The sequence below is a fragment of the Babylonia areolata genome, chromosome 3, assembly GCF_041734735.1.
Source record: "Babylonia areolata isolate BAREFJ2019XMU chromosome 3, ASM4173473v1, whole genome shotgun sequence".
NCBI classification, from domain to species: domain Eukaryota; kingdom Metazoa; phylum Mollusca; class Gastropoda; order Neogastropoda; family Buccinidae; genus Babylonia; species Babylonia areolata.
The window spans coordinates 30,388,311-30,415,057 of record NC_134878.1 but is presented as its reverse complement, the minus strand read 5'-3'; the positions used below and the strand labels follow the sequence as shown (position 1 = coordinate 30,415,057).

General features: G+C 37.8%; 2 protein-coding genes across 2 annotated transcripts in view; one reads left to right on the top strand and one right to left on the bottom strand.

Annotated features, from left to right (window-relative positions):
* LOC143280281 (uncharacterized) overlaps positions 1-26,747 on the bottom strand; it is an 89,570-nt gene that overhangs the window by 21,127 nt on the left and 41,696 nt on the right. The window contains exons 26-28 of the mRNA XM_076584911.1: positions 6,247-6,345; positions 3,025-3,069; positions 2,054-2,124 (exon numbers count right to left, since the gene is read on the bottom strand). Coding sequence (XP_076441026.1) covers positions 2,054-2,124; positions 3,025-3,069; positions 6,247-6,345 — 215 coding nt within the window. The remainder of the gene's footprint in view (positions 1-2,053; positions 2,125-3,024; positions 3,070-6,246; positions 6,346-26,747) is intronic.
* Positions 6,568-23,298, top strand: LOC143279932 (trifunctional enzyme subunit beta, mitochondrial-like). The gene is made up of 15 exons (XM_076584277.1): positions 6,568-6,670; positions 10,880-10,933; positions 11,879-12,014; positions 13,163-13,194; positions 13,661-13,728; positions 14,423-14,510; positions 15,151-15,341; positions 16,134-16,226; positions 16,742-16,829; positions 17,176-17,300; positions 18,078-18,205; positions 19,288-19,375; positions 19,825-19,899; positions 20,478-20,642; positions 21,891-23,298. The coding sequence occupies exons 1-15, from the start codon at positions 6,616-6,618 to the stop codon at positions 21,924-21,926; spliced, it is 1,422 nt and encodes a 473-aa protein (XP_076440392.1). The 5' UTR covers positions 6,568-6,615; the 3' UTR covers positions 21,927-23,298.

Here is a 26,747-nt window from a genome sequence, read left to right as displayed (position 1 = left end):
ACACTTTGTATAAACACATACGCACATGATCAATAATTATCCATGTATCCTGTAACTCATGTCCATGTTTGGTGGGTTATAGAAACATAAAAATACCCAGCATGCTTCAACCATAACACTTTTAACGGTCATCAGCAAACTGACGTTTGTCATGAAATGAGGGGGAAAAAAAGGAAGAAAAAAAGACGACAATATTAGTGACAAACAACAAAGGAATCAATGAAGAGAATAATTTCAACATTGTGATTTCATCAGATACCCGATCGTGTGCTGTGGGCAACACCTGTTGTCCAATTTAAACATGAAATTACTGAACAGTGACTGGAATCTTTAATCAGTCCATTTACCATTCATCAATCCATGTGGAACAGCTTACTAAAAATGTGTATGTTGTCACTTTATCATTCATCAGTCCACTAGTGTTGGCTTGCTAAATTGTCCATGTGGTCGTTTGTCTAGGTGTCATTGTATATCTGATGTGACTACCTGAGAAATGGCTGCTTTCCGTTAATGCAATATTTGCTGCAAACTGAACACTTATGTTCTGCATGACGAGTTGAGCTACTTACACATCAAACCATTGGTGTGGATGGTTGGTCACTATCTATGTGAAAATGTTTGTTGGATGACAGCTTGCTACTGCTGGGCCTGTCACATACTCTGATACTGCATTTACTGTTCACTCATGATATGGTGGTCTGCTGGGTTTTATCTGATGTTGACATGATCCACTGCTAAGTTACTGTTCATTATGAATATCTTTTATTTTCCTGTAAGATAGTGGTCATTTGCTGACACAACCTGTTTTTATCGTTTTCCATAAAAATGGTAACATTGTTAGCCTATGCAATCATATATTGACACACAAATTAGTGTTCTGCCATCATCCTAATGTGATAATGGACGTATGACTATACTGAAATTAAATTATTCATGAAAGACTCAGACAATTTTTAACTCAATATTCTGGTGATATGACTGGTTCAGATGACAGGTCAGTTTAAAGTGTGATGATATTGATGACTTGTATTTGAGTTGTAAGTGACCACTCATTAGCGCCATTATACTGATCATAAAAACATATTATCAAACTAAGCACTAGTTAGTAGTTACAATATTATCTTATTATCTGCCTCAACAGCTCCTTGCCATAACTGTGGTTATTTGTTTGGATGTTCAGCTGAAATGAAATAAATACATACAGTCATTTATTTAACATCTATTTCAAAACCAGACAAAACCAATTCAGTGGTGATTTAGATGGAATGAAATCTCATGGACTTCGTACAGAAATTTCAGTTACAACTTTTTGTCCTGCAGATTTCATGTGATTTCATATGATATCCATCAGTCACTCCATCATTCTTGTCTGCATGCTGTTATCTTTCCAGCAGTGTTAACTACATACAACAGTTTCATTCCCTAACATTTGTGTGTAGGGGTGTGAAGGTGTTAAACAGCTTCAGACAGGAATTAAGTCAAGTCATGGATGTCCATGAGTGTGGGGACTGCAATACTGATTACAGTACACATTTCTTACTGATGGATGCATTCTTATCACTTGATCTGATCATAGGACAGCCCACAGACAAAAATATACCTCTGGTACACCTGTCTATCAGCACACAGAGAATATTTTCCACTCCACCCTGACATTTTCCTGTAAAAACAACACCCACAATCCTTTGTTTTTGCTGAAAAAAGGTTGAAATTCAATATTTCTGCCTAATTAGACACAAAAATGATGTTCAAAACTGGAAAATTATCAGAAAATTTCGAAAACACAGTATTAATGACAACAGTCAGGCAGACAATCATCGTAAACATGTTATATAAAAACTACAGTCTATGCATATTGAACTGTTTGAAGCTTTCAATTTGTTTGTTACTTTCGGTAGCCTCAAAGCCCATAACCATTCATTTGAAAATAATCAACCAATTGCAACTAAGAGTTGAGACTTTACCATAAGTTGTACCATTAAAAAAAAAAAAATCAGCTTCTGAAGAGCAACAATTCTGATCATGCTAAAAATCATAACAGGAACATAAGTACCTTTGCATCGGGATCATCCAATCGAATGACAGCAACATCTCCATAGTTTGAGTCCAGTTTTAAGTATTTCCCTGAGACAAACCCATTTGTAAATTTATCATAAAGATGAATCAAAATAATACTGATGTTAAGCAATTGATAAACAGCTCTCAAAGTCAATATCAAGATATCAGTTACTCTGTGTGTGTGAGTGTGAGTGTGAGTGAGTGAGTGAGTGAGTGAGTGAGTGAGTAAGAGAGAGAGAGAGAGAGGGTGTGTGTGTGTGTGTGTGTGTGTGTGTGTGTGTGTGCGCACGCATGCATGTGTGCATGCATGCATGTGTGGGTATCTCTCTCTATATAAATGTGAATGACAAATAGAACATTTTGGTCAGAGACTCATTTATCACAAAAGTGCTAAACTTGACAACTGTGAATATGTGTATAAATTCAGATATGTGTTTACTCTAAAATACTGGCATGTGTGCATGTGCTTGCGTGTGTGTGTGTGTGTGTGTGTGTGTGTGTGTGTGTGTCTGTGTGTGTGTGTGTGTGTGTGTGTGTTTAGTGTGAATGAGAATTAGCACATCTCAACACCAAGAAGTTGCAGAGACTAATTTCAAACAAAATAAAGCTAAGCTAAACACAATCCAATTAATTACAGTAAATCTAGAAACATGCTGTCATATGAATTCAATTGTGTGTGCATATGTGAGAGACCAATAGAAACAGACAGAGATCAGAGACTGAGAGAGAGAGAGAGAGAGGGAGAGAGAGAGAGAGAGTGTGTGTGTGTGTGTGTGTGTGTGTGTGTGTGTGGAAGTGTCTGAAAAAAAAGAAGAAAATATCCATAATACACCTAATTTCAGCGCCATAAAATCGATCAAAACTGTAAAGCAGTTTTATATCCCTGTCACACACCCTACCCTCACTACCACTCCCTCACCCCTCCCCATTCATCCACTCTCCTTCCTCCAGAATAAAAAAGCTTACCTGCCAAAGCAGCTGTTGTCGAAAGCTGACGGCTGTAACATGGCACTGGAAAGAACAATACAGACATAAGTGTGTGGGTATACACACAGACACACTTAAAGTACAACTCAACTGATATAAAAATGTACACATACAATAAACCAGCTATCATACAGAAAATTTCAGAGATTGTGAACACACACACCATATCACACAAACAATAAACTAGCCAATTACATTGAAAAGCTTTTGCTTTATCAGCATGTATTTTGTAATGATGACCAGACTTGAAAACTAGCAGTGGCAATAGCATCTTATTTGTTGTAAACAGTTAAATATATTTAAACCATTACAACTTCCTGGTTAATCTCTGGTCTTCACTCTGCAATGAGGCATAGCTGCTTAAAGTAAAATACACTCATTCATAATGCTGACAAAGAAACTGCCTATAAAGTCTATTGCTGATCCAAACAAGAACATCAATGTTTTGTTTAATTAGACAACACAGCACCAGTATATAATGTTGACATATTTCCTTCCCTGAGAAATTTTCTGGGGACGAGAGCAATGGTCATTTCACTGACAAAATGGACCAGTGACTTTCAGTTTCACAAGTTAGAATATTTCTTTTAATAATTCTATGACAGCTTTCTTTGCAACTAAGCAAGCCACAGCTCACTGTGACAGGTTTTCTACAGCCTTGCATTGTCTAACTATCAGATATTGTCTATCACTATATATTGCAACATTTGCACTTATTCAGCAATTGAACTTTGAAGGGTGAAAAACTAAAAATGCAACACACCAAATTTATCTTAGAGAAGATAGCTGCTCAGCAACTTGCACAACTTTATCATTATCATTATTTTCCTATCCCTTTCTTCCCAGACAGTTTGGAACTTTTGCACAATGGCATTTCAGAACTATTTCCTGAAATGGTCTTTTTCTCCCCCTCCCTTTGCTGAGTCACTCTATGTGTGTGGTATTGGAGGGGGGTTGCATGCACAGATGTGTGTGAACACTTGTTATGCACAGGTGTGTCAGTCTATTAATGCACATGACATATCTGTGTGAGCATAGACTGTATTTTTACATTTTGTCACACAATCAATATAAATATGTTGTCCAACAGCACCATTAGACTATTAGAATGACAATGACAATCTTGATGCCAAATGTTTACATTACAGCTTTCCATGGACAAAAAATTATTGGAATATTACTGATTTCACTCATGCTTAAATTTTTTTTTCTTTAACTAAGGAAGAAATCTGAGTACACTAAAATATTCTGCTATTGAGCAGGGCAGACTCGGCAAATTGTGTTCCTTTTTACTAAAAAATACACAGGCTGTTGGTAGCTTTAACACCAAAAGAAATACACACGCATACACACAATCACACTCTTTCCAACAGATGAGGACATAGCTCTCTCAACTGAATCATGTCAAACATGTTTGCAAAACAAATGTCTAAAATATTGAAAGAGGAATTTAACTTATTTCCTCACAGGCACACAAAGTTTCATTGCAAAATTCAAATTATTAGTGTATTTTTAATCTGGTTTTCCGCTATGATACGGCAAACTGTCAAAGGCTTACTTTTAATCCGGTTTTCCACAATGATACGGCAAAATGTCAAAGGCTTACTGCACAGGAAGTGCTTGATGGAATTATGATGGACTCCCACAGCAAATTTAACCCAGATAATGACAGTTTGACTTATAATTCATCCAATAATTCCAAGGAAAGTGATAGGGAAGAAATTTACCACCAGTCTGGACAAAGTCGCAGACATCTAAATCAGGAAGACAGCCAACAAGCTTTCACTTTAACAGGAGCTGACATTTTACTATCAATGTATTTTACTTTCAGTAACAAGTAAAATGTTGCATCCTTTTGTCTTGAGGCTTCAGCAACTTGTGTCAAAATCATTTATTGATAAGCATGTGAAATTAAGTCATACTTGGTCAAGTATTTACAGAGTCACTATCTTTTTAGTATATGCAGCCCTTTTTCTTTCTTTCCTCCTCTCTGCAGAGGCTCTGGTGAGTCAGTGTAGATCAGCAGGGTAGATCAAACAATTCACTTTAACTTTAGAAATATTCAAGTAATAGCTATCAAATCTAGTACACTTATTGTAATATGATTGTTCTTTGGGGCAGCAAATTTTTCAAATAATCTAACCAGTAAGTTGATAGCTGGTCTGTAACTGAGCATTAAAAACTAGACTTAGTAAAACAAGAGCAAACATTTGGACCCTTTGTGTTTTCAAGTGAAAAACGAAATGTTGCACCCCTTTTCTTGAAACTTACCAGTTTGTATCAAAAATATATTCATTATTTCAAGTTTGGCAGCTACTGCATGGTTAAGCAGTTACTATGAAATTATGCCTGACGTAAAGCAACCCTCCCTGTTGATGCAGTTAGGCCAAAACATTCCAGGCTTGAATGCTGCACTGGCAGAAGACCTAAAACTGGGCTGAAAGGGTAAAGCCTTGACTTTAGCCTATCTTGAGGCATTCTTCTGTCAGAAACTTTTTTTCACTGTCACAAACATTATGGGGAAAAAGACACTTCAAGAAGGTAGCTAATGGCAGAAACTGCTTTTTGCAAATACAATTAATTAACCAGATCCGGGATTCAGGACTGTGCGTGCGAGTTGTTACTGTGTTACGGTTTTGCTTTGTTTTGTGTGTGTGTGTGTGTGTGTGTGTGTGTGTGTGTGTCTCAACATAAAAGTACTATGATTCCCTGTACTATTTGTCCTTTTCATTGTCTGAGTATTGTCAAGTGATTAATGATTTCCGTTTTCGTTTTGACCGTTGATAAGCCAATTGCAACGCGGTGCTTTTGCACTACCTTGTGACTGTACCGGTCATGTGTACCCACAACGTAACTTGTACACGGTCGCAAAGTCCTCCGGAGTTCTATCGAAAACTTGAAAGCCTGTTATAATATTTCAGTTTTACCCTTTTGCAATTTTGCGCTTTAAATGATTGACTGAAATTCACGCTTGCATCTTCGTGCATCAACCTGGTGGATCAATCATGAAACTTGGACACGCAGAAATGACTTTTCCCCTGTAACTTGTTCTCAGTCGTCTGACTTTGTCGTCTGCAAACACACATGATCATTTGTCCTCCTGGAATTTAAAGGACAATCTCATCAAACAGATATAGCAAATAAACATAATAGAACAAGCAAACATACTACTCAATCATTCTATTTTCCCGAAAAACTTACATCTTCTGCTGAAAATTCCTGTTTTGCATGCATTTCGGGCCGCCCAACCGAGTCTCACGCAAGCCATGTTGCTGGTTTGTATACCGGGTGCACTTTGAACTCACGTTGAGCATCCGAGACTTGGGTGCTTTATCAGGCTGAACCAAATGATATTTGGATTTTTAATTGTGTGTTTGTTTTTTTTAAAGCTCCAAAAACATATAATTTAAGCTAACCTGAGTCTAATTCAATTTTTTTTGGTCATTATGAATAAAAGAAATGTTTTATATTCAGTCAAAATTTGCTGAAAAAATTGTTGATTTGTTTGTTATCTCAAGAGACTCACATGTGTCACATGACCTACACGAGACTTTGGCATACAGCAACAACATGGCGGCTCTGGTGTGCAGAAGGTTTCCATTGTCCCGGTCTAGTTTTTATAGAGGTAAGTGATGGGAAAAGTTTTACTGTATTGAACATTTGTATAGTAATGTATCTGAAAACTCATAATACAGTGCAATTGTTTCAGCTGTGGAGTATTTACTTATAATCTTGTAATTATTTTTGAGCAACGACAGCAGACGAAATAAATTTCACAGCAGACGATGGGTCACAGTGACAGTTGTTGCACGCAGTCTTTCCAAAGTGGTAGAACTTTTTTTTTTCCAGCGTGTCCATTATAATGGATATATGAATCATGAATCATTTTCTGAGACAAAGGAAGCGAGTGAATTAATTGATCAGCATGTAGATTTATAGCTCTGTCCTCAACTTCAGCCGTGAAAATAAGACCGGCATGGACTTTGACCCGAATGTTTCTGTGTTCATCGTTTTGTTTGACCAACGTTGACGAGAAATGTGAACGTTGCACGATAACACATGAATCGTTGCCTTATGCCAGCAAAGGAGGTACAAAGTCCATACCCGTGCATGTGTACCCTTCACTCTTCTACGGATCAAAGAATGCGGCTATGAACTGCCTTCCTTAGTTACTAGCGAAGCAAGAACAGGCCATTGTGGGTTTTTTCATTCAACTCCTTCAGTGCCACACATTATTCAGGCTTTTGTTCTTAACTGCCTGTCGATATTTGGTAGCGGAGGGTAAGAGTTTTTTTTTCTTCTCTATTCAGGCTTACACACTACTGCTAGAAAGTATCATGGTCAGCAATGAGTGAACCATAAATGTGAGGTTAAAAGTAACTGTTAGTGTTAGGTGATTTTTTTTTTTTAATATATATTATAGTTTCAAGTTTGCCAGTAAAAGCAGCTGAGATAAACCAAGGAAATAAATGAAAAATAGATGAACATCTTATTCAAACTTTTCAAGACTGTCACAGAAGTGGAAAATTGGATGACAGAAAAGAAACTGAAACTATAAAAACTATGATGACTGAAGCCCTCAGACTCCTTCCTCTGTCAGTAGATGCCACTTCCCTGTTTTCCACTGTCGATCTCGGAAACTCTTATATCTCATTCTCTGATCATGTCCATGACCTTGGCTTTTTCCTTGATAAAGATTTTCAATTCCATGCAGTATCACATCAGCAGAATCTGTCAAGCAGCCTACTTTGAACTCAGACGAATCAGCTCCATACGCCACTACCTCACACTCAGTGCAACCAAACCACTTGTTAGTTCATGCATACTCTCTAGATTAGACAATTGCAACTATCTTCTTATCGGTTGTCTGCAAACACTCTTCAGACCACTGCAGCAGGTGCAAAACTCTGTCGCCAAACTGATTTATAAAGCAAAAACACACCCCTTCTAAAAGAGTTGCACTGGTTACCCATAGAGCAAAGAATCAGATACAAAGCCGCCTGTCTCTGCTACTATGTCATATCTGAAACTGCACCCTGATGCCTCTATGACATCTTTCAGATCTATGTACCCTTCCATTCTCTTTGTTCTGCTGCCGATTATAGAACCTTCCGCATCCCAAAATACAAAAGAGAACAGCACGGTGGTTGAGCCTTTTCATCATCTATTCATTCAGATATGGAACTCCTTGCCTCACCACGTCCGTCACAGCCCCTCACTGCCTTCCTTTAAATCTAACCTCAAGGCCTTCCTCTTCCAGCAGCATTTTCTCTAGATCCTCTCTCATACATGAAAGTAGTTAGTTGATTGTGTAGGTGTATTTGTAAACTGTATTGTGTGTGTGTCAAATGAATGGATGGATGCATGCATGCATGCGTGTATGTATGTATCATTGTAACTGTAAGTATTGAACATATGAGTTGGTATGCGCATATATATGTTTATTGTGGATGATTGTGAGTTGAGGACTGGGTGTGTTTTGTATGTGTATGTTTGTGGAATGTAAAGCACTTTGTGCAATGAGGAAAGCGCTGATAAATGTCCAGTTATTATTATTATTAAAATGGAAGAAAAATGTTTCTCCATACCTTATGTACTCACAGAGACCAGAGTGCATGCGTACATACATGCATGCGCTCGCGAGAGCGCGCACATGCGCGCACGCACACACACACACACACACACAAACACACACACACACACACATTCTTCAGCTTCCACACCTGCCTGTGCCACACCCACTCACTTCTTACTTTTAAACAGTATCAAACAGGTTAACAGTGACCCATTTGGCACACAGTTCTGAGACGCGAGTGCTGATCATGACTCGCCTGCAGACGATAAATGATCCCTTTCTTTGATGTATACATGCTTTGTTAAAATACATAGATTAAGTGTTTTGCATGTTGTGGAGTGATGGCCTTGAGGTAATGCGTCCGCCTAGGAAGCAAGAGAATCTAAGCGCACTTTTTCAAATTACAGCTCAGCCATCGATATTTTCTCCCCCTCCACTAGACCTTGAGTGGTGGTCTGGATGCTAGTCATTCGGATGAGACGATAAACTGAGGTCCCGTGTGCAGCATGCACTTAGCATACGTAAAAGAACCCACGGCAACAAAAGGGTTGTTCCTGGCAAAATTCTGTAGAAAAATCCACTTTGAGTTTGATAGGAAAAACCAAAAAAACTGCGCGCTCGCAGGAAAAAATTTTTTTTTAAATAGGGGTGGCTCTGTAGTATAGCGATGCACTCTCCCCGGGGATAGCAGCCAGAGAAATCTGTTGTGATAAAAAGAGAAATACAAATGGAAATACAGTTGTTAACCTCCTTCATCACTCTCCACCCCTCCCTGGCCTAATTAAGTGGATGGTTTGTCATCGAGTTCAACTCTGGATCAGCTGCAAGCTCAGCCTCCTTCACCAGTTTCTCTCCTTCACTTGTCTAGTTGTCATCGAGTTCAACTCTGGATCAGCTACAAGCTCATCCTCCTTCACCATTTTCTCTCCTTCACTTGTCTAGTTGTTATATTTATCTCGACAAGTACCCTTCCCCTGCCGCTCTCTGCAAATCATCATCCTCCCCTTTCTTCTTATTGAGCAAGCCATCTGACACAGCACTAAACTTATATGTAAGGTTTCTGCAACATTTTGGGTGATATGATCTCAGATTTTTTGCAAGAAGCAGCATTTCGCGCCACTTAGGCTAGGTTGTGATTAGTAACCACCATTTTGAAAGTGTCATCTGAATTTCTGAGAGACGTCTTACAAGAAAAAGAAAAAAAGAAACACCCAGGATTGACCATACAAAGCCTGATTCGGTTTTGCTCCTCATTGAAAATTTAAGTAGATGTTTCCACTATATTCCAGCTTTCCCACTGGTATGTAATGGAAAACCATTTAAAAAAATGAATTAAATAAATAGAGGTACTGTAGGAAAATGCCTGCAATGAGGTATGGATTTATCTGATGTGGGGCACTTTCTAGCACTTAAGAACTTCCCATCATAAGGCACTGTGAAGAGATTAAGTTAACACAGGACCGTACTGTGATACTGAAATTTATTTACTTTAGCTTTCAAACAAAAATTGTTTCTGAATTATTTATCATTTATGTATTATGACTGTGTGATTTTGTGTTTATGTGTGCATGTCGTGCGTTTCTTGCTTCAAGACAATAGTTTCTTCATTGAAAGGTAGTCTTTTCCCTATGAAAATGTCAAGTGTGCAGTTAATGTTTTTGTCCTCCTAAAAAACATGAAAATTCAGTTCCATAGTCATATTACAGAAGTTTAATATGTGGCTGTCAGTAATTTGTTTTTTTTTTCAGAAATCTTTTTATTCATGTTACCTGTTTTTTCAACAGTGCTGTAGCTTTATGTGTGCAAAATAGAAATGCATAAGTATTGTGAATAAAACTATAAGACACACAGCTGTTCATACATAAGCCATTGTAAGCTCAGGTGCTTGAAGCTGATGCAACCTTGGGCGCACATATATATATATATATATATATATATATATATATATATAATATGCATCTTCAAAGAATGAGAACCGTTTTCTGAGAATGGCACCTATATTAACTTTTCTGCTCATATGACTAAGACGACATCAGCAACAACAGGAAATTAATCATTCATCATTATAAACAAAATGTACACTCAGTACAATGGTTCCAGATTATAAAATGAAATAAGAATGTTGGTGACGGGGTGTTTGGATTGGAGAGGGAATAATTGTCCACACAAATTTCATATTATGATATTTATGTAAGTTTCTATTGTGTACTGTATATTCCTGTATTTCTTTGACAAAATTATTCTTGTGTCTCATTTCAGATGGTGTAAGATGTCTCAGCACATCTTCTTTTCAGAATGCCAGTGCACAGCCAGGTAAATGAAAATTTGTCTCTGTGGTAGTATTTTGTAGTTTACTGTTCCACAACATATAATATATTGACTGTTTCAAACTGTGGCTGCTTATAGCAGGTAGGTTTGGTCTGTTGGCCTAAATAAAAGTTTGTCTCTGCAAATATTTTCAAATTTGATGTTGTTCCACATGTGTGCCATAGACTCACATCACACTTAATGTCATTGAACTTTGCGTGTGTTGTTGTTTTTTCTTGGGTAGGGGGATGTGCTTTTGTGCTCCCCTTCCCCAGCTACCAATGATTTTCATTGGGGAAAAAAAAAACATATTTGCAGTAATTTCAAAATAACAGAATAGTTTACTTGTTATGAAGTATAATACTTTTGTGTATACGTGAATGAACAGGACAAGAATATTGAACTATTTGTGCTCAGTGTGTTTACATTATATAAACTCTGCACTTACTGTCCTCTCATTAGCTTTTTTTCTTCAAGATTTAACTTTTATGTTCACCCTAAGTAGTGCCAGCTGCTGCCAGATGTTACCTTCTCCATATATTTATTCATATATGTATATGTATCTTCTGTCTGTCATATTAATTTATTGACATGATATATGTTTTGTGAGTGTGTGTGTGAGTGCGCATATTTTACTGATACATGTATATATATATATATATATATAGAGAGAGAGAGAGAGAGAGAGAGAGAGAGCATGTTTTTACCTGCCCAGTTTTACCTGACTTTTACTCACTGGTTGCTATTCCACTTCTTTCACTTCTGTACCCTTACCTGAAGAAGCTGTTTTTACAGCGAAAATTTGCTGCCTTTTAAGAATACAAGTTTTAAGACATGAGCCTTCTGTTGTTGATATATAATATATATATATATATATATATATATATATATATTTTTTTTTTTTTTTTTTTTTTTTATGTATGTATTTGATTTTTTTTTTTTTTTTTTCAGCTGCAGCAAAGAAAAGTTTGGCCAAGCCAAATGTTCGCAATGTGGTTTTGGTGGATGGTGTACGCACACCATTCCTGCAGTCTGGGACATTCTACAAGAAACTGATGCCCCATGATTTGGCCCGAACAGCTTTGCAGTCAGTATAGAATTGCCTGCATTGTCTGCTTTTTACATATCACTGACTAATGAATCTAAAAAAATTCTCCCTCTCATTATTTCTTCTCTTTCTCCTCATACACCTTTTCTCTCATATTGTATTATCTTTAAATATTTATCGTTGCATTGTTGCATTTTGCTGTTAATCTGTCTTACAGCCATCAATATTTGATTATCTAATTAGCATGGAGATAAGGTTTTTGACTAAAATGTATATATGTTGTTTGTTTTTTTGTTTTTGTGCCATGCACACAGCGTTGATTGTTGCAAAAGACAGTTTGTATGTTGCAAAAGACAGTTTGTGATGAAGTTAGGTGGCATTCAATAGACATACCAGCTTCTTAAGTGTCCCATGGGGATGCCAGTGGTCTTTCAGTATAAACAGCATCCCCGTCTTCCTAAAATTCTGTGCTAGAAATTTCCTCTTTTCTATCACTTCCAGTCTTTGTTTCTACCTTTTTTCTTTCTTCACTGTTGTCTCCTTTTTCTGCCTTCCCAGTCCATTCCCCTTTCTTTTTTCAAGCAAGCCTTGATACTTTTTTTTTCTCTTTTCGGGAGTTTTCCGAAGTCTTTTATGTACTATCTGCGCTGTTTTGCTCTGGTGATTAGGTTGTGAGATCTAAACGCTAGGATGGGCACCAGCTGCCCATTCCGCTGTGTTATTTGTCTGTATGTCCTTTTTATGTATTTTTTGTTTGGCTTTGAATTGTTTTTTCCTTTTTTACGATTTTTTTGTAATCCAGGGATGGTAGATCAAGCGGAATGGCTGGTGTTCTCAGCATGGCCTGGTCTTAATTGCCATAATGAACTAAATGGTTGGGATACTGTGTCATGAAATGTGTTTTGTGGGTTTGTCTGTGTGGTTTTTGTTTTGTTTGTTTGTTTTTTGGGTTTTTTTTTTGTAGATGTGACATGTTTTGTTTTGACACGGTTTAGCATTTGTATGGTTTGACATTCCTGATATGGCCCTGTGCGGTCGACTGGACTACAAGCAACAGTAATAAGAACAAGATTCTTGAGTCTGTCTACTCACAGGTAAAGAAGTCTGTGTGTGGGTGTGGGTGTGTGTGAGAGAGAGAGAGAGAGAGAGAACAAAATCTAGTTATTTTCTTTTTTGTTTTTCCACAGGGGGTTGTTGAAAAGAACTGGCTTGCCCAAAGGTATGTGTTCAGCAGTAATGAAAATCAACTTGAATGTTTCCTTGGTTTCTACTTTTTTGTTCTAACAAATGCCTCAAGCTCCATTTTCCCCTGTACAAATTTTGGTGCTTCAGACTATCAAAATAAGTTACTTAACATCACCCAAAGAGTAGTGATAAGAATAAAGGAAAGAACATACAGAGAGAGGTGTATACATTTTTTAACGAATGAGAGGGAGAGAAAAACAAAAACATGTCTCGTTTTAGTCTTCCTATGATTAAGTTATTCCACATGATAAAATATTACAATTCATGTTACATTGAGGTCTTAGCTCCATGTAAATAGATGTTTTCAACACAAAGTTATACAGATAAAATAGAAAAGAAAAAATGTGTGTGTGTGTGTGTGAATAAGTGTTTTGAATACATTGTGAGTTTCCTTTACTGATATTGTTCTGTGAACTTCAGTGTTTATGTGAATGCTTCAGATGCTGTGGAATATGTGGTCTATGGGACAGTCATCCAGGAAGTTAAGACCAGCAATGTTGCAAGAGAGGTATCGTCTGCTTTACTTTAACATTTATCAGTTTTTAGGTCTTTTCAGAGCAACCTTGAATGTCATACGGATAAGTCCATTATTAGGTAACACAAAAGGGTGTGCACACAGAGAATTCTTTCCTCACAAAGTGAGTGTGTATTGCATGTGTTTGTTTGTGCGTATGTATTGGTTTTATCTTTCTCTGAGTATGTCTGTTTGTGCATGTGTTATTCTTGGAACACTGTGATGCCACAACCCCATTTGCGCACGGTATCCATAATACCAGTATTTCAGTTCCCTTAATTATTAGACGATCATGGTTTTCACTCCATTCCAAATCAGGAATGAATTTTCTTAGCATTGACAATAAATATCCTGTGGGAAAAGGGAGAAAACTGAAAAGAGCAATTATTCTGCTGTTGATTGTCATTATAGCAATAATTTATGATATTATGCGTTTAATAGAGTGCCTAGAGTAGTTTTCTGGATAGAGTGGTGTATAAGTATTCATTACCATTGTAATATTATCATTATTATTATTATCATTATTGATTATTATTATCATACAAAAATTGTTATTATTATTATTATTATTAATTCTCTGTGTGTTTGTGTGTTCTTGTACCCTTGCTTTGTGTGTGTGTGTGTGTGTGTGTGTGTGCGTGCACGCACTCTTTTAAGTTGTGTACATGATTTACCTTGGTTTGGCCAGGCATCTCTGGGTGCAGGGATTTCGGACCGTGTTCCTGCCCACACAGTCACCCAGGCCTGTATCTCCTCCAACCAGGCCATCACCACAGGTGAGCATTGTCAAATGGGTGGTTCAAGAATTCCCGTGCGCTTGAAACAGTCATAACGATTCAGTCCAGACATGTCCACTTTATTATAGATCCAAAGAGAAATTTGCGTGTGGTCATGTTGCTCATGCATGTAATATGTATAAGACATGTGTGTCTTTAAATGATACATAGATCACATAAAATGATAAAATTCTGCATTTTTCTCTGCCTTGACACATGTAAGTGTATGGTGTATACACAGTCCTGTCTTGTTTCTCTTTCTCTCTTATTCACTTCAGAATGTTCAAAATTGTATTTGTATGTATGCAAACAGACTAACCTGCACATAGTGTGATAAACAAAGAAAACTCATATTTTTTCAAATTTTCTTGGTCTTTCCCACATTCATTCCCTCTCTAGCATATGCACATGTGCATATATACACTCACACATACATACACACACACACGCACATTCACACACACACACACACACACTCTCTCTCTCTCTCTCTCACAAACACACACACACACACACACACACACACACACACACACACAACACACACGCACACACACACACAAGAGTTTGCACATGTGTACATACACATACACATACACATAAGAGTACATAAACTGACTCTTCCATGGTATGGCCCCAGGCATTGGCCTCATTGCCAGTGGGCAGTGTGACGCAGTGATCGCCGGGGGTGTGGAGTTCATGTCGGATGTGCCGATTCGTCACAGCCGCAAGATGCGTGGCCTGATGCTGACCATGAACAAAGCCAAGACGGTACCTGCCCGCCTACAGCTCCTCAGGCAGATGCTCACCCCCTCTGCCCTCACACCAGAGGTGATTTGATTTTGATGTCACTGAAGGGAACTGTATTTATAAATCTTAGAAAACAGATTTCATGGTTCAGGTGTACATATTCATAGTTCAGTAGAATTTTGGTTTCAGTCTCGTTTTGATTCACTGTCCAGGTGTGTGTCTCAGACTCCTCCGCATTAAATTAATTAACGTAGGTGAAGATTTGTTTTCTCTCCTCCTCTTCTCCATTCTATCACCTCCTTTTACCCCTCCCTTCCGTATGCTCACCTGTGAGGATGCTATACTAAGTTGTGTGATTTTTTTTAACAAAATCATTTTGACATTTCTTTTTTAACAAGGTACCCTGCTCTTCTGGGCTCAACACTCAGCTTATATCAATGAGACTATTTCTCTACTGCAATGGGAATTCATTTACAGCTTAGTCTTTTGTGAAGGACTATGACTCTCAAACTGTGAGGCAAGATTGCACTGGCTCATAGTGCTGCAGCCTTGGGGACTAGTTGGCCTTTCTTGGCCGAGAGAGTCGAGATATGAATTGGGCAAGACTACTATAAAATTCTAGCCCAGATAGTTGGAGACAGCAGTTGCCTCCTCTGCCGTTCTGATAATCATAGACATGATTGACTGTCATAGCCTGCTCATCTTATTTTTCAAGGAAATGTTAAGTTGAACAGCATATTTATAAAATGACACATAATTCCAGAGAGGTAAAAAAGAAATAGGTCTTTTTTTCAATGGTACAATTGTGCAAGATGGTGCCTAATAGCTGACTGATTTGATGCCGGATCACAAGCATTGCTGTGACTGTTTCAGCTGCCTGCAGTGGCAGAGTTCTCCACCAATGAAACCATGGGCCACTCAGGTGACCGGCTGGCAGCTGCCTTTAATGTCAGCAGGCAGGAACAGGTCAGTTTTGTTTCATTTTGTTTTATTTTATTTTTTTCTCTAGGGGTTGGAAGGGTTCTGTCATCAGTCTTATGATCTTCAGAGAACAAAAACATGAACAAATGTACAAAATGTAGTGTATGGGATCTGTCCTTTCATATTTTATCCTTGCACTATCACCATGTTTTGATGGACTGTCAATGATTCTGTTTTAGCTCATGTATTTTGAAATGCTGTCTCCATATCTCTTTGTCATTTATTCACATGCACTCTGGTTTATTTCTTCATTTTGTATTTTTAGTTGACAGATGTTCACTCCCCAAAATTAGTAAATGCTCATATTCCCTTGTGCAATAATCTGAAATAATTATGCATCTCTGACTCATGGACACAAATACTTATGCTTCTCTGACTCATGCACATAAACATACTCATTTTATAGAAGTGGTATGTATACAAACATGTATTTATGGTGTGATCAGACATTGTTTGAAGCCTGTGGTTGCTCACCTGACTGGGATGCATGTTGTGCACAGGATGAGTTTGCTCTGAGGTCCCACACCCTGGCCTTTGAAGCATCAGAGAAAGGACTGCTGACAGATCGACTGGCATACAAAGTCCCAGGTAACTTGATGAGCTTGCTGTTTCACTACACTTCTGTCTGTTGTGTTTAATGTCTGAGAATCTGCCATGCTCTGTGTGTGTGTGTGTGTGTGTGTTTGTGCTGTGGTGGTTTATTTTTTTCTTTGGTACCATTTAGGAACTAGCATGTTAACATTCAGGGTAACAAAATGCTGGCATTGATTTTTCAGATATATCTGGTTTTTCCTGCCCAATTGTTTGCAAACGCCCACCCCTCCACCCACTGATAAACTCTTGGCGTTGTATCAAAATGAAATGTCTGCATGTGTGTAATTGGGTCTTTTTTCCTCTCCAAGACATGGGAAAGTGTTGTGTGTGTGTGTTCAAGGTGTGGCAACACCAGTGGAGAAGGACAATGGGATCCGCCCATCCTCCATGGAGGCCATGGGAAAACTGAAGCCTGCTTTCATCAAACCACATGGCACAGTGACCGCCGCCAATGCCTCTTTCTTGGTAGGTACCTTTCACACAGGTCTTCTCTTTCATTCCAGTATGTAGAGAAGCTTTTCTCTACAACTGTGACTGTTGAGAGGTTGGTATTGTGGGTTTCCATCCTGAGGATCCATGGTTCAAATCTTGGCAGTGCATGGTTAATTTAGGATGGAAATGTTCCCAAGTCATGGGATACTGATGAATATGTAGATATGTATTACCTTACATCTCCTTCATGTGAATGGTGTTATTAACTAGTTTCTGAAACTTAGTGCTGGATCTTATTGTTCGTTTTTAGGTTCATACTTTAGTTTGGTGACTAAACTGATTGAGATCCCTGTTCTGACTTTAGACAATAAATCTTCATTTATGACGAAGTGGCACTTCCTGTTGCTATTGGGTTTTTTTATAGGCTGCATGGATAGTAAGCGTGAACATGAGATCAAAGAGAAATTCTTGCATGAAAATTTTTTTCGAACACAAATCATGAAATATAAATGCAAACATTGCTGATGACATTGTGTTGGTGGCAAACCTTGGGTTTGAGTTACAATACAGTGTCCTTCATTTGCAAAATAATTCGAGCATTTATTATTGTGGAATGTGGGAGCATGGCAAAATAATTTGGGCATTCATTATTGTGGAACGTGGGAGATGACAAAACTTTGTATTGCTCTGTGGAGTTAAAGCATATGTTGCCTTTTTGTCAGCCAAATGTGTCAACAGTTTCTCTTTTAGAGGTAGTAAAGAATTCTTGCATCTTGTATCTTGTGTAAGGTTTATCACTGTGTGTGACAGACGGACGGTGCCTCTGCCTGTCTGATCATGTCTGAGGAGAAAGCCCTGGCCATGGGCTACAAGCCACTGGCCTACCTCAGGGACTTTCTCTATGTGGCTCAGGACCCCAAGGATCAGCTGCTGCTGGGGTCAGTGCTTTTCTTGCCTACTTTTACTTATACCGTCTGAATGGAAATGATACTGACATACTGTTCGTCCATGAGTAAAAAATAATTGTTTGAAGTAAGGGAAATGACACTTATAGAGATGGAAAAAATTATTGTCTGAATGAAGGGTAATGACACTGACAGAGATGGAAAATAATTATTGTCTGAATGAAGGGAAATGACACTGATAGACTTTTCTTGCCTCCTTTTATTCATTTTGTCTGAGTGAAGGGAAGTGATCCTGATATACTGTTCATCCGTGGATATTGTCTGAGTGAAGGGAAGTGATCCTGATATACTGATCATCCATGGATTTTGTCTGAGTGAAGGGAAGTGATCCTGATATACTGTTCATCCGTGGATATTGTCTGAGTGAAGGGAAGTGATCCTGATATACTGTTCATCCGTGGATATTGTCTGAGTGAAGGGAAGTGATCCTGATATACTGTTCATCCGTGGATATTGTCTGAGTGAAGGGAAGTGATCCTGATATACTGTTCATCCGTGGATATTGTCTGAGTGAAGGGAAGTGATCCTGATATACTGATCATCCATGGATTTTGTCTGAGTGAAGGGAAGTGATCCTGATATACTGGTCATCCATGGATTTTGTCTGAGTGAAGGGAAGTGATCCTGATATACTGATCATCCGTGGATATTATCTGAGTGAAGGGAAGTGATCCCGATATACTGGTCATCCCCGGGTATTGTCTGAATGAAGAGAAGTGATTCCGATACACTGCTAATCCATGGATGGTTTGTGATTAAGGGAAGTAATATGGGGGAAAATTGGGGCCAGAGAGGAGTGAAATACATTCACTTTGGTAATTTCATATTAGTTTATCCAGAGTTTATGCTTTGTGAATAAAGGACCAATAACAAACGTAAATGTTGAAATAGAAAAAGAGATTAAAAAAAAAAAAAAAAAAAAAAAAATCGACCTTATTTGCATTCAAATACTTCCCATGTTCAGGAAGATTTATGGCAGGGAAAAGATGGCTGTTTTTTGGAAAGTACTTTATAATCAACATAGTATGTATTGAAATGAATGATTTGTTTTTCAGGCCTGCATACGCAACACCTCGCATTCTTGATAAAGCGGGACTGTCCCTTTCGGATATCAGCGTGTTTGAGTACCATGAAGCTTTTGCTGTAAGTGAACTTTGATGCTTTTCTGTCTAGTGTTAATCTTCACTGTATAAGATACATTCTTTGCATTTGGGAAGTGTAAAACCACTTCTGAACTCTGTCATCTCAGGTATGATCCTTTGGAATTTGTGAACATTTCTAAAATGATTTGGCAGTCAAATGAAAGGAAACAGTGTAAAGCACTCTGTCATAATATTTATCCAAGGAATAGTTCATTAACTGGTCATACTAACTGGCAGGAGATAATCATTGGTGTCTGCATTGATAATAGTTTTCTTGCAAGCAGTGGATTTTTTGTCTAAGATGTATTTGGATTAAATCAGCATCCTGCTACTCAGAATTCTCATTATTGGTCTGAAAACTCTACTGTTCCTTGATAGAAGAACACTGTCAAGCATGCTTATGGTAGCACTGTTTGTTTTTATCTTCTGTGTTGTATTTGTGTGTGACAGGGTCAGATTTTGGCCAACTTGAAAGCACTGGACTCGGATTGGTTTGGAACCAATATGATGGGGCGTAAGGGCAAGGTGAGATCAAAGCCTGATTTTTGTCAGTTGGGGGAAAAGTGGGGGAAGAGGGAAAGGAAAATGTTGACATTTCACCTGTTAACATTCAATATGTGTACTGGCATTATACTCCAACTGGTTACATTTTTGCCTTAGGCATGTGTGGATATTTTCATAATAGCTGTAGTATTGTTCCAGTTAGCAGGAATGCAGTGCAGGACTCAGTTTTAATTAATGAATAACTTAGAACCGGCAGACAATTTTGGCAGTCTGTCCTGAGAATGAAGGTAAAGGTAATGGTTGACAAAAATGAAAAATTAACAGTGGTATCTTGACTTAGATTGTACAAAGGAAAGATCAGCCTCAAAATTAAACAATGGTAGTTTGACACTGATCGCTTAATGGAGAGGACAGTCATTTTCTATACTTGAAGTTTTCTTCTTTTTTTTATGGAAAAGAAACCTCATTATTTAAGTGTACCTTTTGAATATGAAATTTAAAGATGCTCTTTACATTAGAATCATGGCTTCTGGCAGGTGAAAACTAGAAAGCCCTAAATAGGGGAACTGTTGTGATTGTGTGATGGATGACTGTGACAGGTGGGAGCCCCGCCCATGGACAAACTGAACCTGTGGGGAGGGTCCCTGTCTCTGGGACACCCGTTTGGTGCCACAGGGGTACGTCTGGTCACCACTGCTGCCAACCGTCTGCAGAAGGAGGATGGACAGTTTGGTTTGGTGGCTGCCTGTGCTGCTGGGGGATTGGTATGGTCAATCTTGTGATATAGATATATATATAATATATATATACATATATCTGTGTGGACACTTTGTATTTTCTGTAGGGAATCCTATTCAGACCTGTTGTGTGTGAGGTGCTGTGTGCATGTGGGTGCTTGTATTTGAGTGTTAGCATGCATATGTATCAGTTTATATTGGAAATGTTCAACTGATTGCAGTTTTGTTATGTAAAATAGTCTCCACTGAGAGTGGAGCTGATTCACATTATGTATCCAGCCTCTCCTCAGTTGGAAAGGATGACAAGCTTCTTCAGTTTTGTGGTCTGGCAAGCTGTTTTGATAACATGTGACAAATGCTAATATCAAGTTTGGATTTGTGGATGAAGCAACTCCACACGTACAAGATTCAGGGATGAGTACAAGTTTCTTTTCATGAATGATTATGATAACCAGTACATCCACATGCAACCAGTTGCAGCTGTTTGTAGTGATATGCTGTTTAGAGATGCATATTTGTTTCTGTATTCCAACATTTGTTCATTGGGTTATTTTCATTTGTCTGGTGTGTTGGAATTGATTGCCAGCTTATTATTAACATACAAGTGAAGTGACATGGTTCCAGCTCTGTCAAAATGTTTCATACCTGCCAGATGACATCTGTTAGTTGGTTTATTTGATTTATGAGCTAGAGGCATTACCTTTAACACTGACCCCTTGACTGCTGAACCTTGAGAAAATAACAGTGTAGCACAGTTTCTGGAAGTGCACTTACATGTTGTGCACTTTCAAGCAGTATAATTGATTTTGTTGAACGAAAGCAGTGCAGTCCCAAGAGGAGGAGAACTTGAAAACGAATCGTGCAGACTGACATCCTAACCTGTAAAGCTCAGACATACCTTAGCCCTTTACTGATGCACATAGTCAATAGCAGTCAAGCTGTTGAGGTGTTGATGGCACTTTGGTAAATTGCAGGAAGGTGGTGTCCTAATATCTTTAAGCTTGCATCACCTTGTTCTTATTTTTTTTCTCCAGAAAGCAGTTTGTTGCATAAATATTATACTGTGCAGTTATTAAATACATAAAAGGAGTTGAAGTGGGTAGATAAAAACTTGAGTAAGATTCAAACCCATCACCAATATTTGTATGAACTGAGCTGTAATAAAATGGAACACAAGAGACAAAAATACATTATTTTTGATTGTGTCAAATGCAAGTCTCTTATGACATTGTCTGATAGTTAAATGAATTCTTTTTTTTTTCTTTTGTCTGACAGGGACATGCCATGATTGTGGAACGATACCCCAGGTGAAATTCAAGTCTTCAGCACTAAACAACCTTGATGTACATCTCCCATGACCATTTTTGTTTATTTAGTATCTTCATCACTCTGTGGCATCATCTTCACATTGGACAAAACACAAATTCATCAACACCATTGCTTGCTTTTTCTACATTTGTTGTCGTGTCTTGGTTTTTTGGGTTTTTTTTTTTTTTTTTTTTCAATCTAAGAATAAATACAAAGGTTTTGTTCAATTTGCTTTGCAAAGTACAACAATAAGCTATTACTGTTTTCCAGTGCCTGTTTCCTTTATCAGACAGAATCTGTTTTCATATATGGATAAAATGCATTCTGTCTTTATTTTATTTTTAGTAAAGTAGTGAACTCTGGTCCTGACTGTTATGGTTTCAACATAATTTTAAAGGTCGTGTCTGAAGTTTTCTAAAAAGTACAACTGCCAGTCTTCAGAATTCTTAATGGAAGTTGCTTTTTTTATTTTTTTTTTTTTTATACATGTTATGGATGGTGTTTGTGACTGGTGCTTGACAGATGAAGCACATAATTTGATGGATGGTAATTGCATGTTGGTGTGTGTGTATTTGAACAAAATTAGATATCATGATGTGCCTGTGTATTGTTTCAGGATGTGGAATTGTAGATTTTTGTGTTTATCAAAATTTAGAAAACTAAAGTCTTTAATGCTATTTTTAGCCCTGTGAAATGATTGCTCAACAGTTATTCAGCCAGTTATTTATTGCAGCAGTCAGTTTGGTGACCCTGATATATTACACAGAATGTTTCCTGATTGTCAAGCAATCACTGAAAAAACATTACATTTATGGCATATTGACTATAAAAAATTTTCAAACTTTGATGCTTTAGCACCATGATTTTAGAAATGTGTTCCAGTGTGGGTAGGGTTTTAACTCATGGATGTCTGATGTTTATTAAAATGCTTGAGGAAACCATGTTTACTGAAGGCAGTGCATGCTTCTGTATGTTTTGTGTACATTTTGATTACATTTGTAAACTCAGTTTACACTGATTAGCCAAGACCCAACACAGTTTACACTGATAGCCAATACCCAACACAGTTTACACTGATTAGCCAAGACCCAACATATAAAAGTATCAATAAAAGTACTTAAAATCTAGCAAACATTTACAGTCAAGAAAAGTAACATTGTATATGCAAAGTATCAAGCTCACTTGGTTAAAAAATGAAAGAAATGTACTCTTAGTTCAAACTTTTTCCATGTACATGTATCTTAACTCTTCAGCTTGTGATCTTGAAACGTCAGGCCATTTCAGTGTATGTCTGCAGTACTGTTCTGTGATTAAAAAGAAGCAAAACATTCTTTGGAAATGTCTTCATTCAATAAATATTTGAATACAAAAAGCATTTTAAAAGTTGCTGTGTTTAAGACATTAGCTGGAGTGTTTCTGTTGTGAAAATGTATATGCATAGATCCCAGATCTAAATAACATACAAACTGCAGCCATCAAGTGTATCACAGCGTCACTGGCTGACAAAATTTCAGCACAAAAAAGCATTGTCTAATGTGGGTTTTGTTGCATAAAGTGAGGAGTGACCGTATGTATTGGCTAGACACAGAGATTGTGCATGTGTGCGTGCGTCTGTGTGGGATGGGGTTATCTGTGTGTGTATGCGTGTCTTTGTGTGTGTTTCCTGTTAAACTAAGGTACATTTTGGCCAATTGGCACACATCGGGCCGTGAAACATCAGTACTCTACCAATCCAGGACCGGAGTATATCATTTTTATTTATTCATTTGTTGTTTATAATTCAAAGTGCATTTGTTTGTTGCATTTAATTCAAAGTGCTTTTTGTTTTTCTAATTGAAAGCACGCTAAATTTCATCAAAACAATTCAGAACTGAATGGGCTGGATCTTGGAAACACATTTGGCACAAGAGTTGGTTCCAACAATTTGGAACAAATTAGAAACATGCCTTTCATTATAGGGATGAATGAGAAGAATGTGTGGCACAGGTGCCCCCCCCACCTGATTTTGTCATCAAAGCCATCCAGAGTAGCATCTCAAGTCATATACGACATCATTTATATAAGTTTCACCCCTTTCCCCATTTTCTCTCTGAATTTGCACAGAATATCAGGAATAGCCTCTGGGTCTTTTCTGTGGCAGTCGCACCAAACTTGACTGAAGCTTTAAAAAAATGTTTTTCATTGTGAAATGGAAAAGCACGTTTTTGCATCGACTCATAGCTTTCATGTCCCAGTAAAGTGTTTTCGTAATCTTGACACAAACAACTGAGAGATTGTTTATGTTCACTGAACAAAACAGTACATCAATGGATGTCTCATAGGCACTATGCCAACACTTTTTACAGGATCCCACTTACAGGCACATGGCTGGACATTTTCCTGACCACTCCTGCTCTGGCTTCACTGACAGGCTGTGATGAGTCAAGGGAACATATTTCTCGCTTCAAGACAAGGCGAGGAATCTGGTCTGCTGATGTCGTTTACACTGAGCAGCAGTGTCCCAGTACCACTTTTTATTCTGACCCACACACTCTCTACCCCTACCAATTCAAACAAGGGTCATTACACAAGCTCCAGTGCCTCTGTGTTGATATGAGGAAAAACAAAAACTCCACTCCATAATGTGTAACAAATCAGTTCATTCTATTATGCCGGAAAGTGTAACTGAAATTTATTAAAGGGGAATTTACTTTTACTTTTTTTCTTCACTTTTTTCCCACTATCCAGTTATAAACCGTATATAGACTGCTTTGAGCTGAATACTGCAAGATAAATATTTAAGCACACACAATGACTCACTCCCTCTCATTCTTTCTCAAACAGGCAAAACTGTGACCTGGCCAACTGGGTTACTTTCATTGTCAGTGTGTTTACTTCAGACTGACGACTGCTGCTAAACTTAGAACCGGCATGAAGCCTGTATGGACTGGATTGGTCTGCCTCCTTCCCTTTGACTGACAGCACATGTCAAATTTGAAGTAGGCCAACGCAGAATTAATTTCTGAAATTTGCCAATCTGAGATTTTGTGATTGTTTTTTGTTTGTTTTTAATCGGAGGTTAGGGCAACATAAAAATGTGCAAATTTATGGCTTAGCCTGACTTTATTTTTGTAATGAAAAACAGATGTGAAGCTGTCATTTTCCCGACAGAACCCAAAAAGGAAAAGCTGAAGACACACTTCTTTTTACATAGGTTTTTTTGTGGGTCTTCCAGATTTATTACTTGAACCTATGTGCAGCATTTCCCAAAAGACAATAGCTGGATCGTTTAACTGAATCCCCTATCATCCTTGTTGGATTTCCCCATTACTTTTGATATTTGAAAAAAATGCCAGTCACAAATATATACCATCCTGATCAGTTTGTTTTGCAACTTGCTGTTGTACAGAAGCCAGTATTTTTTTTTTACCACGATCAATCAAATTAGTGTAATCTAAATGTATACTCTTTCTTCCTGTATCATTTCAACATGACTCATTCACTCGCATCCTTTAAGACACCCCCAAACATGAAAAATACTTCCACATGTATTCAACACTCAAACCATGAACATACATTTTCATACAGCATGTTACATACATGAATAAATCTCAACCAATTCCAATGACACGACAGACTTCACTTCTCAGCAAATTTTATCGACATCTTGAAATATATATATAAAGGTACAAACATTCTGATATCCCAGAGTAGATGCAAGTTGGAGATTATGCCATTTGGGATTCAATGCATAGATGGTCAACAGCAACTTTGGGGACGATATACAAGTCCAATGCTGCTCATATACTGGCCCATAATTATGCTGCAAGTCAGTCTGGTGGTGAAGTCACTTGAGCTTTGATGGATCTTTAAATAGTCACAAGATACTGCTGCCCTGTTAGAAGTGATCAAAACTGTGTAACATAAATTACAGAGGGTTGGAAGGAGGGTGAGGGGGGGGTCTCAGTTTCTTGGTCGCTCTGGGTGGAGTTATTCTTTACACTAATATCAGCAAAGCACAAATCATTACTCCTTCATAATAGTTCACACAATGCAAAAGTGAAATCAAACAGGAAAGCCACAACACTCACTCACTCCCACCCCCTCCCAACACAGAGCTGTTTCCATTCTTTCTGAAGTGTATTAATGGAAACAAAAGCATGAAGTCAACCTGAGAAGACAATGACCGTACTGTGTTGTGTGTTTATAACATACATGCCAGCATTCAACTTTCCCATCTCCCTCCCCCCTTAAAAAAAAAAAAAATCCTATTCATGTGTTATTTTGGAAACTAGAATATGCCCTGAGTATAAGATTGAATTATAATGATGAGAAAAAAGAAAAAAAAGAAGCAAAGCTGTTGTCCACTAGTACCAGGTAAAAGGCTTTGATAAGCCAGTCACTGGAATTAAACACTGAACGTTGCTGCAATTAAAAAACAACCAAAAATCCCCCAAAACTCAGGCAGTTGAAATCCAAAAGCTGCCTTATGATTCTGTGTTGATGAATCAGCGTTCTCTCTGGTATGTATTAAAGAAAAAATATAATAAAAAATATTATTAAAAAAAGAAAAGAAGTCTTTAGTGACCAAAATATGTCTTCAGTCATCAGTCTAATGCATGCACACGCATACATCCTTCTAGATTCCCAACAGTACACATTGACATACAACAGCAAAAATATCCATTGTACAGTCTGTTCCATAAATGTGACCTCTTATATAATGCAGCTTCTCAGTAAGCTTCAACCTGATGCGAGTGTCTTTTGTCCAGTCATGAAGGCAACATCATCATCTTTTATCTCTAAAAGATTAAAAAGAAAACAAAAAAAAATTCCTAAACATAC